The 21,186-nt window shown below is 44.2% G+C and overlaps 1 protein-coding gene across 1 annotated transcript in view; it reads right to left on the reverse strand.

The window, feature by feature from the left end:
* Nucleotides 1-21,186, reverse strand: part of CAPZB (capping actin protein of muscle Z-line subunit beta) — a 225,331-nt gene that overhangs the window by 21,318 nt on the left and 182,827 nt on the right. Inside the window, exons 5-6 of the mRNA XM_007935646.2 lie at nt 2,069-2,210; nt 1,552-1,668 (exon numbers count right to left, since the gene is read on the reverse strand). Coding sequence (XP_007933837.1) covers nt 1,552-1,668; nt 2,069-2,210 — 259 coding nt within the window. The remainder of the gene's footprint in view (nt 1-1,551; nt 1,669-2,068; nt 2,211-21,186) is intronic.

The raw sequence follows: 21,186 nt of genomic DNA on the forward strand, positions 1-21,186 counted from the left end.
GAAACCCAAGGAGGGGTCGCTATGAGTCAGGTCCGACTTGACGGCACATAACAACAACAACAAAAATAAATAGGGAGCTCTGGTGGGATAGTGCCTAAGACATGTGACTGTTAACCAGAAGGCAGACGGCTCAAATCCACCAGCCACTCCTTGGAAGGAAGGTTGGGCAATCTACTTCCGTACACATACCGCCTCGGAAACCCAAGAAGGGTTTACTATGAGTCGGGTTCGACTCAACAGCAGTGAGTTAAACATAAATAAATAAAAGGAATCAGATGACATTGCACTGGGCAAATCTGCTGCAAAAGACCTCTTTCAAGTGCTGAAGAGCAAAGATGTCTCTCTGAAGACTAAGGTGCGCCTAACCCAAGCCATGGTATTTTCAATCACATAATATGCATGTGACAGCTGTACAATGAATAAGGAAGACCGAAGAAGAGTTGATGCTTTTGAGTTGTAGTGTTGGAGAAGAATACTTAAAAGTACCATGGACTGCCAGAAGAACTAACAAATCTGTCCTGGAGGAAGTGCAGATGGAACGCTCCTTGGAAGTAAGAATGGCCAGACTTGGTCCTACCTACTTTGGTCATGTTGTCAGAAGGGACCATTCTCTGGAAGGATGTCATTCTTGGTAACGTGGAGGGTCAATGAACAAGGGGAAGGCCCTGAACAAGATGGACTGACGCAGTGGCTGGACTGACGGGCTCAGGTGTAGCAAGGATTGTGAGGCTGGTACAGAACTGGGCAGTGTTTCGTTCTGTTGTACACAGGGTCACTATGAGTCTGAGCTGATTCAACAGCACCTAACAACAATATTATAAAAGAAAGGAGCTTTCCTTTTATTCTTAAATGGTGCCATGATTACATTTGGCTGTTAACCAAAAGGTCAGTGGTCCAAACCCACCAGCTGCTCTATGGGAGAAAGATGACACAGTCTCCTTTCATAAAGATTTACAACCTCAGAAACTCTGGGGCAGTTCTATCTGTCCTATAGGGTTATTATGAGTTGGAATTGACCCCATGGTAGTGGGTTTGATTTGGGAATTCTAAAAGAGAAACTCTTTCACACGGGACTGCCAAGGGTAAGAAGATGTAAGCCAGGAGCCACCATGTAGAGAGAGAAAGATATGATGAGATGACAGCATTTGAATCCTAAATCTAGCCATGCTGAAGTCTGAACTTCCTGTTATGAGAGCTGATCCATTTCCATTTCTGCTTAAGCCACTTAGACTTCTATTTCTGTCCCTTGCAACCATGAGTCCTAATACACAATCTTAGCCAGAACTGAGAAATTAATTTATTCTAAACTGTTATCAGCAGTATGTGCTAAACATCACAGGAGCGCTTTAATGTAAACAAAGTGGCTCAAAGACAAAGTCTCCCATGTCTGAATCTCAGGAATCAATCAGGGGTGTCGGGGGGGCACGCCAGGCACAGAGGCTGCCCCAGGACTCTTCTGTGGGGGTAACTGCTCACTCATCTCTGCATAAAGTTAGCTTAGTGGCTGGCACCTGTGAGCAATGAAAACTGGTTATGTGTGGGTAACTCTACCTGTCTGGTAAGGCTGCCTCCAAGGTTCATGGTGCCAGAGCCAGATTTGTTGGTTTGCAGCCACAGCATCACCGTGGAGGTCAACTTGTAATGGGCGGTGCGACCACTGGATTTTTCCTGGTGGGGGATGAGACAGAGAAATCAGACAGACCAAAAAAAAAAAGCCTTAGGCACAAGGAGAGCCTGATGGGTCCTTTGAAGGGTCATTCTAATGCGTCCCTTCCTAACGCATTACCCCAACATTACTTTTCTTCTTAAATCACAAAAGGTTTTTAAAGAGAAAGAATCTGAAATCATGTGTATGAAGTCCTTTGAGGATTTTTACCATCAATGACTCCTGCAATTGTGACTTATCTTTATCCAAATGGCTTTAGGGTGATTTTAGGAATCAACAGGGGTTTATGTACTATAGTACTCCCCTTAAAGAAGTGTTTGCTAGAGAATGTGCCGCACAGAACAGGTGTTCAGTGTGGTACTTGTACTTATAGGCCCGAGCCGCCAGCTGCTGGGGCTGTACCTGCACTTCAACCACGTGGATGGAATCCCAGCAGCCTTTGATCTTCTTTGATCCATCTCCAGCCTTCTTTATGAGGATCACTCCAGCAAAGCCATGATCCAGATCCCAGAGGTAGACAGATGAGACACCACCTTCAAAATACCTGCAGGACACAAGCCCATGTGCCCATTAGTTTTATAATCTGTTAAGGTTATAAACCTTGGTCCCAGGGGTTATCATTTGGCAAAGATTCATCTAAACGTCCATCTAAGATTAAGGACTCAGGTAATGGTCTGTAATAGACCTGCAATGGTCCCAGGGTTGACCTTGGATGTGTCTTGAACATTCTGGTGTGTGTATGTGTGTGTGTGGGGTGGTGGTGGTGGTGGTTGCAGCATACTTTGTGGAGGAGGGGTAACATACTGAACATGAGCTTAGGAGTCATGAAGATGAATCTGAATTGAGCTCTGTCACTTAGACCAATTTTGTGACCTCTGGCAAGCTTACTAAACTTCTCTGGCCTTCAGATTCCTCAAAGATCACAGATCCAGCAATGGCTGACATGCAGTAACAAAAAACAGTAGCTACTACCAATGATGTAATCATTATTGTTTGATAGTTTGATCTTTTCGGATGGCTATTTTAAAGGGGAATTAGAGGGGAAAGAGAGAGCAGCAAACTCCTCCCAGCTGCAGATCCCTCTAGACCCTGGGTAAACCAGGCCTTCCATCGGCCAGTCTTTAAAGAGCAACTTGCTGCACTCTCTACCAGTGAAGGGCTAGTGTGGGACAAAGCTTCTTTTCATGTTTGAGTTAATACGGAAAAAGCTCCTAGCTGAGATGAGATGGAAGAGGGAAAGAAAAGGCCAGGATTCCAAATCCAAGAGACCCAAGTCAACTGCTGTGGTCGGGATCAAAGGGGCTCAGAACCACTGGGAGAATCGGCTGATACTGATGCATACGTATCACAGCCCCTCAAATTCTGCTAGTAACCAACCAAAGTCCTGGCAGATCTTGCTTACCTGGCTAAACAAACATTCTGTATTTTTTGAAAGAAAGTGTTATATTGCATTTTGTGTGTATGAACATTTTATTATGGTTTAGTTGAAAGTTTACAGAGCATATTAGCTTCTCATTCAACGGTTTGCACACATTTTGTTTTGTGACATTAGTTGCTCTCCCCTCAACTTAACAGCACTCTTCCCACTTCCTCCCTTGGCTCCCCGTTTCCATTTGCCCTTCTTTCTTGCCCCTTCCTGCCTTCTAAACTTTGTTTTTGGGCAAAAGCTGCCTTTCTGGTCTCCTATGGTTGACTGTTCTGAAGAGTATGTTCCTCCCTGGCATCATTTTTTACTTCAGCTGAAAGGTGATCCTTGGAGGTAGATTCAGTTCCAGATCTGAAGGGTGTCTAAGGGCAACAGTCTCAGGAGTTCACCAGATTCTATCAGAATAATAAATTTGGTCTTTTTTGGTGAGTTTGAATTTTGTTCCATGTTTCTCTCCCACTCTGTCCACAACCATCTACTGGGATCCCAATCAGAGTAGTGGCAGTGGTGGCTGGGCATGGTCCAGTAGCCCTTTGGAAAAATTGTTTACTTGAGACTTGATTTTCTTCACTCTTCTTTGCTCCACATGGGGAGAGACCAATACTTACATGTTAGATGGCTGCTTGCAAGTTTTTCAGACCTCAGTCACTACTTACCAAAGTAGGATGGAGAACACTGTCTTTGTGGACTATGTCATGCCAATTGACCTGGATGACCCCATGACTTTGGTTCTAAGCCCTCAAGCCCAGTGACTCAGTCCCTCAAGGTGTTTGGTTATAGATAAGAATTTTTCATGACTTTGCACCCTGTATGCTCTACTGTATACATAGATGTATTTGCAGCACATACAAATCTGTATACAGAAACATCCTCTGCTAAAACTGTACATGCTTATGGGTGTACTCCCATATGCCATCGCACATCTGTTCAACCTGCCTATCTACCTACATATACACTCATGTTTGTCATTACTGTTACTGCAGGACTGTGTATATAACAGTATTGACCACTGTGGCCTTTTTACTCTTGTGTACCTTCTAGTGTCTTCCTTTGCCTCAGTCATGCTGTACTGATCTCTCCTTTTTTGTACATTGCCATTCCCTTCACCCAAATTATGTCCGCTCTCTAGTTGGTGATTTTCTCTCCCTCTCCCTCCCATCCCTTGTAATCATCAAATAATGCTTCTTTCTCTGTGTAAACCTTCTCTTAATTTTTTCTAATATTTATCCTTTTGTGATTGACTTATTTCACTTAGCATAATATTCCATGGTACATAGATACCACAGTTTATCCATCTGTTGCTGGGCACTTAGGTTGTTTCCATCTTCTTGCTATTTTGAACAGTGCTGTGATTAACACAGGCATACATACATCTATTTATAACTTGGCTCTTAAAGGAGCTCTGGTAGCATAGTGCCTAATGCATTTGATTGCTAACCAGAAGGCTGGCAGTTCAAACCCACCAACTACTCCTCAGAAGGAAGATTGAGCAATCTACTTCCATAGTGAAACCACCTCAGAAACCCAAGGAGGGGTCGCCATGAGTCAGATCTGACTCGACAGCAGTGAGTTTGGTTTTGTTTGGTTTATCCCAGCTCTTATTTCTCTAGGACATACACTTAATAGTGGGATTGCTGGCTCATATGGTATCTCTCTTTCTAACTTTTTAAGGAAGTACCACCATTTTCCTCAGCAGTAGTATCATTTTACAATACCAACCACCAGTGTTTAACAGTTCCAAACTCTCCACATTCTGGCAAGCATCTGTTTTCTGTTTTTTTGATCACAGATATTATCGGTGTGAGATCATATCTCACTGTTGTTTTGATCTGCATCTCTCTAATAGCTAATGATCATGAGCATCTCTTCATGTAATTTGCTGGTTCCCTGAATGTCTTCTTTGATGGAGTGTCTCTTCATGTCTTTTGCCCATTTTTCAACTGGATTCTTTTTTCTTTAAGAGCTTGTATTACATTCAACGTAACACGTACATTTAGTTTCATTCCCCATTTGCCATGTCCAACCCTAACCAGTCTCCTCCCCTCCCTACCCTATAACCCTTCCTCTGTGCCCCTCATATTTATGCACTCCTGTTTGTCCTGTATTTCCTCAGTTTGGATGCTGGTCCCCTGGTGTCTCATGGTCTATTGCTCTGTTGTTGTTGCTGTTAAGTGCCGTCGAGTCATTTCTGACTCATAGCGACCCCATGCACAGCAGAACGAAACACTGCCCAATCCTGCACCAGCCCCACAATCCCTGCTATACTTGAGCCCATCATTGCAGCCACCGTGTCAATTCATCTCGTTGAAGGCCTCCCCCTCTTTCGTCGACCCTCCACCCTACCAAGCATGACATCCTTCTCCAGGGAATGGTCCCTTCTTACAACATGACCAAAATAGGTGAGACGAAGTCTGGCCATTCTTGCTTCCAAGGAGCAGTCTGGCTGCACTTCCTCCAGGACAGATCTGTTAGTTCTTTTAGCAGTCCACGGTACTTTCAGCATTCTTCGCCAGCACCACAACTCAAAAGCATCAACTCTTCTTTGGTCTTCCTTATTCATTGTCCAGCTCTCACATGCATACGAGGCGACTGGAAATACCATGGCTTGTGTCCTTATTCATTGCTCTAAGGGATGTATTACCATAGAGTATGTGCATCATCCTGAGTTGAGTGGTCTGCATGTACATCTTGTTAACTATTGGGCTGAGAGCCCGCCCCTGGGGGTGAGTTTTATTCCAGGCGCAGAATGCATTCCAAGTCCATAGTATTGGGAGTCTCACCAGATTTCATCGGACCAGTAACTCTAGTCATTTCAATTGGATTCTTTATTGTTTTGTTATTGAGGTGCCGAAGTTTTCTATGATGTTAGAGATTAGTTCCTTGTCAGCTATGTCATTGCCAATTTTTTTTTCTCCAATCTGGAGGTTATCTCTTTTGGAGCAATCTTTTGATGCACCTAAGTGTTTAATTTTTAGGAGGTCTTAGACTTGGTTTAACTCCTGCTGTTTGGGCCTTTTTATTTATGTTTGACAGACTATTTATGCCATAACTTAGGCATAAATAAGTTTGCCCCTATTTTTCCTTTGATGATCTTTACAGTTTTAGGTTTAACATTCAGGTCTTTAATCCATCTTGAGTTAGTTTTTGGATACAGCATGAGGTATGTCTCCTGTTTCATTTTTCTGCAAATGGATATCCAGTTTTGCCAGCACCACTCATTAAAGAGATGGTCTCTTCCCCCACTTAATGGATATCAGCCTTTTGTCAAAGATCAGCTGTCCATACCAAACCAAAAACACCAAACTCACTGCTGTCAAGTCAATTTGACTCATAGCAACCTCTCCTTGGGTTTCCAAGGCGGCATCGCTACGGAAGTAGATTGCCCAATCTTCCTTCTGAGAGTGGCTGGTGGGTTTGAACCACTAGCCTTCTGTTTAGCAGTCAAATGCCTTAGGCTGTCCATAGGTGAATGGATTTACTTCTGGGTTCTCAATTCTGTTTCACCAGTGTTAGTGTCTGGCGTTGTACCATCATAAGGCTGTTTTAACTAGTGTGGCTGGGGAGTAGGTTTTTTCTTTTTTATTGTGATTTGGGTGAAAGTTTACAGAGCAAATTCACTTTCCATACAGCAGCTCACATAAACTTTGTCTCATGACATTGACTACAATTTTACCCCAATGCAACAGCTCCCCTCCCACTTCCTCCCCATAGTTACCACTTCCCAGTGTCCATCCCTCCATATTCTATCACATGGTGTACCCGTCACCAGGACTAACAGTTTCCATGAATCTTTGGTTTTCTTCATTCTTCTTTGCTCTGGATGAGAAGAGACCCATCGTTGCATCTAGATGGCTGCTTGCAAGCCTTTAAGATCCCAGCTGCTCCTCACCAAAGTAAGATGTGGAACAATGTTTTGTGTAGTATGTTATGCCAATGAGTTTGATGTCCCCTGCAACTCTGGTCCCTGAGCCCTTAAGTCCAACTACTCATTCTCTCTGGGTAGCTGGCTGTGGCTAAGAAGTGACTACAACCTTGTCCCTTGTCAGCTCTACTATGTATCTGGGAATTCTTACGGAACATACCAATACACTTGTAGAAACACTGTCTGCCAACCCTATGCATGCTCCTGGGCACAATTCCCCCTGCACAGACATACCTAATAGTTCAGCGTGTCCACCCATCTATCCACCTGTATATCCATGTTTGCCTTCACTGACAATGTAGTACTTACTGTATGTGCAAAAGGGTTCATCTTTGTTGTCTGTAACTCCCATGCAGCTCTCTATTGTCTTCCTCTTCCTCAGTGTCACCGTGTTAATCATAGGGAGTAGGTTTTGAGATCAGGGAGTGTGAGGCCTTCTACTTTGTTCCTCTTTAGTAGTGCTTTGCTTATCTGTGGTCTCTTTCCTTTCCATATAAAGTTGGCGATTAGTTTTTCCATCTCTTTAAAGAATATTGATGGAATGTGGATCAGGATGGCATTTTATCTACAGATTGCGTTGGGTAGTACTGACATGTTCCCAATGTTAAGTCTTCCTATCCATTGGCATGGTTTGTTCTTCCATTTATGTAGGTTTCTTTTCATTTTTTTGAATAGTAAATTACCAGCAAGTCTCCTGCCTCTCAGAGCCCCAGGGCTAATGTTGCATTACTGCCACTGCTTACAGAGTAGCTTCACATGGCAGGTGCATCCTGGGTGCAGTGAGGAGGACCAGTGCCATCTCTGAGCAGAATCTAGACCTGGACAGTAAGGCTGGCAATAAAGAACACCAGAGTGAGCATGGGCTCCAGAGTCAGGCAGACATGGGTCCCTGGCCCAGCTTCTCCAATGACTAGTTATGTTCATATATTTATCCAATCACCAGTTATCTTCGGAGGGCTATCAGGTAAGCAGCTGTGTGAACTTTTTTTTTTTTTTTTAAAGTTTCTTTGTAAAACTGACAATAGTAACTACTTTACATGGTTGTTGTCTGGTAAAATGAACACAGCAAAGTAGATGCCTGACAATGGTTATCATTGCTTTTGTTATTAAAAAGTAAGCACCAAAAAGTTAAGTGTTTCTCACTTATATCTCAATAAAACAGTTATATAATTAAAATACAGGGGCATAAGGGATATTTAAATGTTAATACTTAGAGGAAGCTCTGGTGGCATAGTGCCTAAGGCATTTGACTGCTAACCAGAGGCTGCTGGTTCAAACCCACCAGCCACTCCTCAGAAAGAAGGTTGGACAATCTACTTCCCCTAGTGGTATTGCCTCAGAAACCCAAAGAGGGGTCACTATGAGGCGGATCCGACTCGATGGCAGTGAGTTACTGTCCAGGTCTGGTTTTTGGTAATACTTAGAGAATCAGTGAAGCATATACAAAAATTTTGTATTCTTTTTCACAAGTTTACTGAAAGTCTGCAATTATTTCAAACCCCAAAATTTAAAAGAAGTCAGTACACAAGATAAACCAGACACAAACTAAGAGACAAGTGAACAAGGAAGTAACCCACACGTGCTCACACGCAGTCAGGCACCTAGGCTCTGTTTTGATCTTCTTGATGTCACCCACTGCAGACCCACTTAGTTCCTAGGGGGTCTCAGAATCAGAGTGGCTCTCTGGCCCCTCTCTTCCAAGATCCCCTCAGCACTCTGGGACCACCCCTCTGCTGGTGCCACCACATCCTGCCCTGACTTCTCTGTCATCACACGACCCACTATTAAACAACCAAATTAAATTCACAATTCAGCCTCCCCAATGGAGAGTACACTCTGTGAGGGCAGGCCTGCCACGGCTTAACACAGCAGACGTTCAGTGAATATTGGATGGATGGGGCTATGGACTGTGTCCCCGAAAAATATGTGATGTAAATCCTAACCCCTGTACTTGTGGATGCAATCCCATTTGGGAATAAGGATTTCCTATTTGTAATAGTAATGAGGTCACCCAAGTGTAGGGTATATGTCTTAAGCCAATCAACCACTTTCGAGATACAAAAAGAGTGCATTAAGCAAGGAGCAAGCCTAAACCGTAAGGAAGATACACACCACATGGAGATTTCCGAAGAATGGAGGAACAGAAGTTGAAAGAGATAAGGACCTTCCCCCACAACTGACAGAGTGTGCCAGCCTTTCCCCAGAGCTGGCACTGTGAGTTCAGACTTCCAGCCTCCTAAAGTGTGAGAAGGTTGGGCAATCTACTTACATAGTGACACTGCCTCGGAAACCCAAGGACGGGGCCAACTCAATGGCACATAACAACAACAACAAAGTGTGAGAATTTCTGTATGTTAGAGCCAACACTTGTGGCACTGCATTTTCACACATAATGTGCCCATGTAAATAACACGCACATACATATAACACACATAGTGTGAATAGGAAACTAACACACGAGAGGTAATAAGACAAACAGATCTATCAAGGTGACAGAGGCTAGGCTAAACACTGCTGAAACAAAGGAGGGTGGGGTGGGGTGGGGTCTGGTTGTAGGTAAGTGGAATCCACAGTAGTTCCATGACAGGACAAGCCCGAGTGAGTGAAGAGACTCCCTGAGGCACAGTGCCACTCTAGATAATTTCTGGGAAATCAGCCTATGTTGGGCAATCAGGAACCCCACTTGGGAAGATACTTTCTCCTGTCCCAAGTCACTCTCCAAATCCCTTCCCAGAGAGACTGAGCATATAGCAGGCCATTTTGGAACACTTCTGGGCCCCTGCTGGCCTTGAGGCTTTGCAGCGCTCAAGTACATGCATAGTGTGGCCAGTGAACCTTTCCAGTTTGTTCTCCTGGATTCTGGCAACTCCTTTAACTCACAGGTTAGCTTATAAGGCACTCCAACACCAAAGATGGAAGAGCAGCCCAAACAGACTCGCTAATGCCACTCCTTTTCATGACAGATAGCTTGGTTCTAGCAAGGTTTTCCGTTCCAGTCGATCTGTAGGGAGAGCAGCCCCGCGTCAAAAGGGAAAAAAACAACAGCTTTAAAAACTGTGGCTTTTCTTGAGCTGGCAGAAAGGATGGGCCAACAATTCTTTCTTTCCTTTGGCCATCCTGGAATGAAGGCTTGAAGCCCAGTGGGCATTTTTATCCTTCCGCTCCCTTAGTTTGTGGCCCCAGTCTTCCTGTGGCTCCAAACATCAGTGCTGCAGTGTTGTTCCTGTCAAAGACTTGCCATTCTGTGATCTGGAATGTAGGGAGAAGCCAGGTCAGGATGCCCTGGAAGAAATCCTACTGGCTTGACAGCCCTTGTCGACACCAACCACTGACCAGTTCAAAAGCATCAGGTGGCTTAAAGCTGATCCTCTTCAGTCTCATCCTTTCATTTTCCGTTTTCTTCCAGAAAAATAAAACAACACCATTAATGCTTTATAAGGTGGAACTGGTCGTTTCCACTTCACCGTCCTGCCACTGGCTGGGCTCCCACTCTAAGCAGTTTCTCCCTGGTATGCTCAGCTTCCTTGGGGGCCACAACAGCCAGGTCTAAGTTTCAAGATGCTGGAGACAAAGGAAGTTAAAAATGCAAACTCAATGCTGACCTCCATGTGGGTTACTATTGTTTGCCCCAAATTAAAAAAATTTATTGCAAGAACAATATAAAAAAAGAAAAGAAAAAATTAGCCCACAATACCATAAATCAACTTATCCCACAAATCTAATTTTTCCAAATTCCTTTCCAGTCTTTGTACAGATGCAGAATTTTTATATAACTATAAGCACAGCAATGGTGCTGTGTTGTGTTCAGCTTGGCATGGACTTGTGAGCACTTTTCCATGGAACTACATGATTTCCATAATTGTTTTTAATAGCAGGGATAGTGTTCCATTGAGTAGTATCCTAATTTACAGTCGATTTGACTTTAATAAAGAAGTGACGGCAGAGCGTTAGAGGGTATGCTGTTGGTCTCTCACTTTAAATCTGTTCCTTCTTTGAATCGGGGCATTCCCTGTCAAGGTGAGGCTGACATGCTGAAACTTGGCCTCTGCAGGTATGGCACAAACACCACAACAATTCAAGAACAGACTTGTATATCATTCACCAAAAGGGATCTCCGGGGACTTGAGCGACCACAAGTTTCAACCTGATGTTCCAAGATAAAGGGAGCAGAGGACTGAGGACTAACTAAGAAAGGATCTGGTCAGAATCACCCAGTAACACAGGCTTCTCCAACAAGTGTGGTCAGGACAGCAAAGGGCAGGATCAGGCAGCAAGGTGACTGCAGGGTGTACAGACAGTCCCCCCATTACATGGTTTATGGTTTTGTTCTGTGCGTGAAGCATCAATTAAAAAGGGACCTCAACAAGTTTTTTAAAATTTATTCTTACCTACTGTACTTTGATCATAATGACATGAAACAGGAAAAAAAATAATTTTTATGTGGTTCACATTTATGAGTTTTTACATAAAGGCTTTTGTGGGTATTTTAAGAATGTGCTAAAATGTTGTCTGAAACCACATGAAGCCATCTGAGGAGTCGCCTGCCAGAACTAACAGCACACACATGGAAGCACTTTAACTGGCCTTTGTATATTTAATGAGTCAAATAGTATTAATATTGTTTAAATGCTAACATTCTATTTCAGTAAGGTGGCTCTACCATCGCTAGTGACTGGCTCTTGGGCCTTGTACGTCAATGTGAATGAGTGATCAAATGCGGTCAAGTGTTAAGAGGAGACTGCAGGAGGAACGAACCCAACCCCACCATTGGCCCTGTCCTTGCTTGGTCATTTCACAATTCCAGCTGCCCAGGGAGAGAGGGAGGAGGACCGCCCAGTAACAACTGGCATGGTGCATCAGACTTGGGCTCCAGAGGGAAGGCATGGAGAGTTCCTGCACTGAGTCTCTAATCAAGTGCATAGCTAGGAGAACATCTTTTCAACATGGACCCAGAGACGAGAGAATAAATAGGCTTTTCTTTTTTGTCTCCATTACCTAGGGGAATAGCCATGGCAGCACAGGACTAAGTCCAACCCATGTGATGGAGAGGAAAAATTACCTACTTAAAATCAGGGCTCCCTGTCAGCAGAACGACACAGGTGACAATCAATGGGAAAGCATGAAGTCACCTTGGATAGATTTTTCTGTTTTTTTCAAATGGTGAGCTTAATATAACCAACCCAAAGAGGCTCCATCTCTTATTCCCAGCTGTCCAAATTCTCTGTAACTCCATTCGCCTTAGAAAACATTAATATTTGCAAAGAAAGACTTGAAAGCCACCAGGATTGTTTGTGGAACCAGTGGCACTTGGTTGAAGGAATAGAAAATCACCAGTAAAGAGGTGATTTCCAACATGTTACTCCCTGGTTTCACCCACTCTTGTTCCTGGAACTTTCAGAGGACCCACTATTTCATGTTTCAAGATCTGTCCAAGGTGAGGACATCATGCTGAGTGAAGTAAGTTAATCACAGATGGACAAATATTGTATTAACCCACTATGGTAAAAAGTCAAGGAAAGGCTTATATATGGAAGGAAACTTTCTTTGTTGGTTACCAGAGAGAGGAGGGGAGGGAAGGGAGGGAAGGGAGGGAAGGAAAAGACATACAAAACAAGACATTCATCATCAATGTAACAACTTCCACAATTATGGCTCAGGAACATTGATGACATTTTTCATGTTGTAACATTGTTGCTATCCTTTTCCAAAATATTCCACCATCCTTAGCATAAACTCAATGCTCTGAAAACAAAAACTTCCTCTCTCTTTTCCTCTCCCTCCTACCCCTGGTAACCACTAATAATCTTTGGTTTTATACTATTGCCTCGGAAACCCAAGGAGGGGTTGCTATGAGTCAGAAATGACTCGACGGTAGTGAGTTTGTTTGATATGTGTATACACATATACACACTTTTTTTTTTCTTTCCCTTCAATCTATCTAGGAATTTTTTCTTCCCTCCCCTCCTCTCTCTGGTAACCAACAAAGTTTCCTTCCATATATAAGCCTTTCCTTGACTTTTTACCATAGTGGGTTAATACAATATTTGTCCATCTGTGATTGACTTATTTCACTCAGCATGATGTCCTCACCTTGGACAGATCTTGAAACATGAAATAGTGGGTCCTCTGAAAGTTCCAGGAACAAGAGTGGGTGAAACCAGGGAGTAACATGTTGGAAATCACCTCTTTACTGGTGATTTTCTATTCCTTCAACCAAGTGCCACTAGTTCCACAAAAAATCCTGGTGGCTTTCAAGTCTTTCTTTGCAAATATTAATGTTTTCTAAGGCAAATGGAGTTACAGAGAATTTGGACAGCTGGGAATAAGAGATGGAGCCTCTTTGGGTTGGTTATATTAAGCTCACCATTTGAAGAAGCAGTATTTTGATTGCAATAGTCAGATGCAGGTTTCATAAACCCCCACCAATCAGGTCACCAGGGATCTCTGTCAGATGAGTCAAGAGCAAAGGAGGAGACCCTCAGGGAGGGCTGGCCATTCATCAACACACTCATTTACAACTAAGAAGCTAGCTGAATTTATTGTCTATTGTCAGTCAGACCCCTGAACTTGAATTAATGAAGTCTTTTGTGTCAGTAATTCTCTTCTTCTCAGAGTACTGTTGTTTCTCCCTGAAAATCACTCTTCCAGCTGAATAATGACACTGTCACATACACATATTCTACGTCCATAACTCTTCAACCACATGACTTCAGGAAAGGAGGTGGACAAAAAGAAAAACAAAATGTTTCACACTCAAAATGACCTTCTTCACAAAAATAAAAGGAAATATTTCAGCTCCAAAAGCTCTCTGGAATGTTTGAGGCTGAGGTGTGTGCGGAGACCTAGGATGGAAACTTGTTTAGGGAATGTGAGCTGTAAGTATGAATTACCCAATTCCATCTTGGTCAACATCAGGCTGCAAATGTTAACAGCAAAGATGGGTCTGGGATGGACTTTGAAGTTGGTCTGTATTCCTTCCTTCCTCATGGGAGAATAGCCGGATTTGTGGTTCTGGTACAGAGGCCCCCAACAGGTCATCAGTCACATGCCACAAGCCTCCACAACAGAACCAAGGCCAGGACAGACCTGCTTTCCAGCATCAGCCAAGAAACAATCTGGTTCACTCAGATGTGGTCTTTTAGCCATAATTGGGCTGGGCCGCCTTCACAGAGACAGAACTCATGCCAGAAGGTCTAGGAGACTTGGATCTGTGTCCCAAGACATCTACAATGCTCACTGACAGGCAGTTATCCACAGATCCAGACAAGTCAGGGAGGACTGAAAGTATGCCCCACAGATGCTGGAATGTGAGGGGGTTTTCTTCAGCAGTTGCCTTTATTAAATAAAGCCAAGAGGAAGGCAAGAAATATTTATCCAGCACCAATGTGGTCCAAATACTGTTTTCTCATTTGTAAAATGAAAGAGCTGGGTCAGAGGCTGCTAGGGTCCTCCCAGTTCTGATACTAGGATTTGGTGGCTATACCATGTCCTGTACAAAGCAGATTCTGAGCTCCACAGGGCAAATTCCTGTCATGTGATCAAGCCTCTGTCTAGGGTCTGCTTATATACCTCCAGTGGCAGAGAACTCACTGCACCTCAAGGGAAACACTTCAGTTTTTAATATAGTTAAAAATAGTTCAAATAGTTCTGGACACTGAGTAAAACTTGTCTTCCAGAATCACATAAAATAAGAACTTAATGCCCTCTTTCTCATTGTTATTGTTGTTGTTATGTGCTGCCGAGTCAGCCCCGACTTATAGCATCTCCTCCTTGGGGTGCTGAGGCAGTATCACTACGGAAGTAGATTGCCCAACCTTCCTTCCGAGGATCTTTCTCATAGTAGACCTTTTAAATATCTAAAGATGGCTTATAAAACCCCAAGATTTCTCTTTTCTGGCCTATATACCTTTAGATGTTTATATCCTTGCCCATAAAACATGACTGTAAGTCCCCATACCATGGCATCCTCCTTTTCAACACAGGCCACGTTATCAATGTCGTTGTTAAAGGGGATCAGAATGGAAAACCAGGCCCCATTTCTGCCAATGCAGAATGCACTGGCTCTCAGAGGACAGGCCTATTTTCCACCAAAAACTCAAGATCGACTTGGCTTTCCTGGCAACCACACCTCTCTCATCTCTCTCTTATATATATATATATATATATATATATATATATATATATATATATATATATATGCTGTTGTTGTTAGGTGCCATCAAGTCGTCTCCAACTCATAGTGACCTCATGTACAGCGGAATGAAAAATTGCCTGGTCCTGTGCCAGCCCCATGATCCCTGCTGTACCTGAACCCATCGTTGCAGCCACTGTGTCTATCCATCTCGTTGAAGGCCTCCCCCTCTTTCATCGACTCTCCACTCTACCAAACATGACATGCTTCTCCAGGGAATGGTCCCTTCTTACAACATGACCAAAGTAGGTGAGACCAAGTCTGGCCATTCTTGCTTCCAAGGAGCATTCTGGCTGCATTTCCTCCAGGACAGATTTGTTAGTTCTTTTAGTAGTCCATGGTACTTTCAGCATTCTTCACCATCACAACTTAAAAGCATCGACTCTTCTTTGGTCTTCCTCATTCACTGTCCAGCATATGAGGTGACTGAAAATACCATGGCTTGTGTCAAGTGCACCTTAGTCTTCAAGGAAACATCTTTGCTCTTCAGCACCTGAAGGAGGTCCTTTGCAGATCTGCCCAATGCTATATGACATCTGATATCTTGACTGCTGCTTCCATTGGTGTTGCTTGTAGAACCAAATAATATTAAGGCCTGGACAACTTCAATCTTTTCTCCATTTATCATGATGCTGCTTATCAGTCCCGTTGTGAGGATTTTTGTTTTCTTTTATATTGAGGCATAACCCATACTGCAGACTGTAGTCTTCAATCTTCATCAGTAAGTGCTTCAAGCCATCCTCACTTGCAGCAAGAAAAGTTGCGTCATCTGCATATTGCAGGTTGTTAATGAGTCTTCCTCCAATCCTGATGCCACGTTCTTCTTCATACAGTCCAGCTTCTCAGATTATTCAGTCAGCATACAGACTGAGTAAGTATGGTGAAAGGATTCAACCCTGATGCACTCCCTTCTCGATTTTAAACCATGTAGTGTCCCCTTGTTCTGTCTGAATGACAGCCTCCTGGTCTATGTACAAGTTCCTCATGAGCACAATTAAGTGTTCCAGAATTCCCATTCTTCTCAATGTTATCCATAATTTGTTGTGATCCACACAACTGAATGCTTTTGCACAGTCAATAAAACACAAGTAAACATCTCTCTGGTATTCTTTGCTTTCAGCCAAGATCCATCTGACATCAGCAATGATATCCCTCGTTCCATGTCCTCTTCTGAATCCAGCTTGCATTTCTGGAAGTTCTCTCCCCATACACTGCCTACAACCGCTTTTGAATTATGTTCAGGAAGATTTTACTTGTGTGCGATATTAATGATATTATTCAATAATTTCCACATTCTGTGGGATCACTTTTCTTTGGAATGGATACAAATATGGATCTTTTCCAGTCAATTGGCCAGGTAGTTGTCTTCCAAACCTCCTGGCATACCCGACTTAGTGCCTCCAGTGCAGCACCCATTTGTTGAAACATCTCAAAGGATATCCCATCAGTTCCTGGAGCCTTGTTTTTTGCCACTTCCCTCAGTGCAGTTTCAACTTCTTCCTTCAATACCACTTGATCATATGCCACATCCTGAAATAGATGAACATCAACCAATTCTTTTTGGGTACAGTGACTCTGGTATTCCTTCCATCTTCTTTTAATGCTTCCTGTATCATTCAATACATTGCCCATAGAATCTTTCAATACTGCAACTCAAGGCTTGAATTTCCTCTATAGTTCTCTCAGCTTGAGAAAAGCACGAGTGTGTTCTTCCCTTTTGGCTTTCCAACTCCATGTCTTCGCACATTTCATCATAATAACTGACTTTGTCTTCTTGAGCTGCTCTTTGAAATCTTCTGTTTAGCTCTTTTATCTTGTCATTTCTTCCCTTTGGTTTAGTCCTGCTCCTTTAGACTGCTTAACCCATCTCATGAAATTCCAATAGTCAAGACATTCTGGTATAAAGTCATCACCATTTCTGAGAACCCATTCAAGGGCAAGTTTCAGAGTCTCTTCTGAATCCATTTTGGTCTTTTCTTCCTTTCCTGTCTTTTTAATGATCTTTTGAAAAACCCAGCTGTCATTTACCAGTATACAGCAGTTAAGTTTGTTTTTCTCAGCATCCTTAATATCCTTATAACATAAAAAGGGTACCTGGCACCCACAGGTGGGGGCAATTCAATTCCACCCCCAGGAAAAAAGAAAAATCTCCAATTTGCTTGGAGAGGTATCTAAAACCTGGCCTCTTTCTTCACAGTGTGGACCAACATTCCTTCCCTGTTGGCTCCAAACTGGCCACTGATAAAACACTGAATGTATTTTCTGTCCAACAGCAGAAGGACCCAGGGGCTGCCCATGGAGAGCTGAAGAGAAGGGCTGGTGAATATGAGTCCTCCTCCCTGTGCTGGCTATACGAGCCTCCATTCCTGAGTGCCTCTGTAACAAAAGCTCGCAGAGACATAAGGAAGAGTGCATGACACAATGGCCCTAGAGTGCTCACCACAGTGCCTGGCACCAAGCAAGCATGCAACAATAGGTGGCTGTTCGTTTTCACAAGGTTCCTTCTCTCTGGGCTGAGAAGGGAAGATTAACCTTGACGTGTTCTGAACTGCCCAAGAAGCATCACAGCAGAAACACAAGGTGCTACTTGCTGTGAGCACAGTCTTGGACCCACAATCCTGGGGCTGTACTTGGCTCCACACAGAATGGAGAACGATCAATACTGGGCTCACAGGCTGCCCACGTCCAGATCTCATGCTGCAACCCAATCACCCTTGTTTGTGTGTTTGGACCAGCTGTTTTCATCACAGTTGATGGAACGTGTCCCAGAGTCTGCCTATGGACACGGGACAGGTATTCTGCGGAAATTCCTTCCAGTACACACAGGTGCAACAATCCCCTGAGCAAACATACCAATCGGTTTAGGTATGTGCGACTTTAATGCCAGTTGCACTTAGGAGTGCACATCTGGACTGCGGCTGCAGAGCTTTATGGCTGCTTTTTACAAGGCTTTTATTTTTTTACTTAAGAGAAATAATGAAGGCCTCTCCCGGCAGCAAGCAGCACGTCTCTGGAAACAATGGTGCCACTGGAGGGGCTCCCAAGCCAGCCTGAAAAAGCTTCCAGGGAGGCCAAAGCTGGGATGTGACCAACTCATCAGCATTCAACACCAATGTGATCATCTCCTGCCCCTCTGGACTGCCTAACCTATCTCATGAAATTCCAAGAGTCAAGACGTTCTGGTTCACAAAGTCATCACCATTTCTAAGAACCCATCCTGTGTCAAGTGCTTTGCATACACTAGGGCTCATCCTTTTTATAGTTAAGGACATTGACACCTCATAAGATAAATGTACCCAAGTCATAGAGCTAAGAAGTGAAGGACATGGGACCAGACTCCAGGTCTGGTTGACCTACATCCTGTCCCCATGCCAGGCTGCCTGCCCTCCTCGAGACATTCTAGCCATGGTGGAAGTAGTGCATGTACTGTGGGGTGGGCAAGATAGACCTCAGGAGCCAGTGGTTCGGCATCAAACCACACTAATGCACATCACACCGCCTCAGGGTTGAGGAGAAAATCAGAGGCGGAAGGAGGGGCCTACTGGAGGGGAGGAATCCAGGACATACCAGTGAATACAACCCTGAATGGGAATTCTGGAAAAGAATAAAGCAGCTCAATAAGGCAGATGAGGACCACTAGCTGAACCTTTGCAAGACCACTCATTCTTGATAGTTCCAAAAAGAAGCTTTCTAGAAAAAGGAATCTGCCAGGAGCCTTGGAAAGCAGCTCATTCAGGGGAGCACAGGGTCCCTGGCAGGATGAAGCAGCATGACCACTGGAAGGAGATGGTCCCCACTTCCCACAGGCTGTTTTCTCCCCAACATGTGGAACGACACAAACCACAGCGTGAACTGTGTGCCATATGGTCACAGGAACCCAGGAATTCTGGAGAAATCAGAGTCCCTGATGCTGACTTGGATGGTCGTGTTTATAAGTGAACTTGTTTTCCACTCACTCCTGTTTTCCATTTAACTTTTCTTTCACCACATGAAAATCAGACAGGGTATGCCAAAGAACTCAGACCCTGGACTGCAGTTCTGGGATGCCAATATGAAGAGGGCCTACAGTGATGGGGCCGGGGGCAACAGCAGGCCTGTCTAGACCCCTCTTTAAGGACTCTTAGAAGCTGTAGCAAAGACCCCTGCTTAAGAGTAACAGTCATAAGAGATCTGAAACTCAATTGTGAGAGCAGAAAGCAGACTCAACTCAACTCCTAGCAAGTGCTGAGAGGGCTTTTCTCACAAAAGCCCTCTCCCTAGTCAATTAAAACAAATGACTGAGGTGAACTTGAGTTTCCCCATTGCTCGCTTCTAATGCTTCCACATGTACCCAAGGCTGTGGCAGGTCGGAGTTCCATAGCAGGAGGTGGGTCCTCAGAGGCTCCTGTACACATGACTGAAGATACAAGTAATATATGGTATAACCCAAATGCTAATTATACTGTCAACAAGCTGGAAGCCAGAGCCTATTCTCTGGAACTCAACAGTGACCTACACTTGTCACAGGAGCCTCTGGAGACCTTGAAATTTGGGAAAAGGCCCTACTGGGTGTGAAAAAAGAACATGGACCTGTCTGAATGGCAGAAAGTGAGGGTGGATGTGCTGCACCAAATGATCCTTCCTGGTCTCATTCAGCCCCAGAACGCTCCTGAACGTTACCTTACGAGTAACTCTGCTCAGTGCTCTCAACCACCTCCCACCCAGTGGGTTGACTCCAGGGGCTGAAGGTAACTTGACCTGTATCTTCTTGAGGCAGAAAGCACTGGGTAAACTTAAACAGAAGCTCTCACTCAGCCAGACGAAGGTTAAGAAGCTCCAGACTCTCAACGAACAGGTCAGGCTCATTCTATTCCTGGCCTCTCCAACCCAGCCTCCAAACTGCTCATGAAAGAATTTCTTAAGTTGTACGCCAGAGCCTGTTGTACCTGTGAAACCCTCCCGATGTACTCAGAACAATATCCGTAGCCTGGGCCTGACTGGGACTTGGCATCTCTCTGCTGCTGCTCGCCCATGCTCCTTCCACCTGGGGACTCTGACCTGCTGTGCCCACTGCTCAGAGCACTGCCTCCACTAGCCCCTCTACCAGGTTACATGGCTGTGCTGGGGATCCCCAGCACCACCTCAGGTTCAGTGACTCAGAGGACTCTTCACAGGACTTGGCATACAGTTGTACTCATGAATATGACTGATTATAGTAAAAGAATACAAAGCAAAATCAGGAAAGGGAAAAGGTGCATAGGGTGAAGTCTGTTGGAAAGGAGGTGCAAGCTTCCAAGAATCCTCTCTCCGCAGTCACACAAAACCAAAAAATCAAACCCACTGCCACTGAGTCAATTCTGACTCACAGGGTTTCCAAGCCTATAAATCTTTATGAAAGTAGACTGCCTCATTTTCCTCTCATGGAGCAGCTGGTGAGTTTGAACCTCCAACCTTCTGGTTAGCAGCTAAATGCCTTACCCACTGCACCACCACAGTGCCTTAGCAGTCACATAGATTGTGCTTAATTCCTCCAGCATTGAGCTGTGACAACACATGGGAAATGTTGTCTCCAGGGAAGCTCAATGAAGACTCAAAGCCCAGGGTTTTCATCAGAAGCTGGTCACATATGCACTCTTAGCCTAGCACATACCAAAATTCCACCAGACACCGAGAAGGAAAGTAGGTATTCAGCTTATACTGTATTGCTTGCACAAGGAGCACAGGAAGACTGAGCCACTCTATCAGTCAGGGTTGGGGGAACCCTCTGGAAATCCAAGTTCACAGACTCCAGCCAAGGGTCAACCATACAAAAAAGGCCTAAGGAGAGCAATCCCTCTGTTAACTTTCTTCCGCACAACAGCCTACCCACTCAGTACAGTTAATCCATAAGGCCTACCCTAGCCACACCTAGCTAAATTATTCCCCCTTTGCTCTTCTTTAAGGAGCTCTGGTGGCACAGTGCCTAAGGCATTTGACTGTTAATCAGAAGGTTGGCAGTTCAA

Source organism: Orycteropus afer, unplaced genomic scaffold (assembly GCF_000298275.1).
Source record: "Orycteropus afer afer isolate SDZICR_OR568_19922 unplaced genomic scaffold, OryAfe1.0 scaffold00031, whole genome shotgun sequence".
NCBI lineage: Eukaryota > Metazoa > Chordata > Mammalia > Tubulidentata > Orycteropodidae > Orycteropus > Orycteropus afer.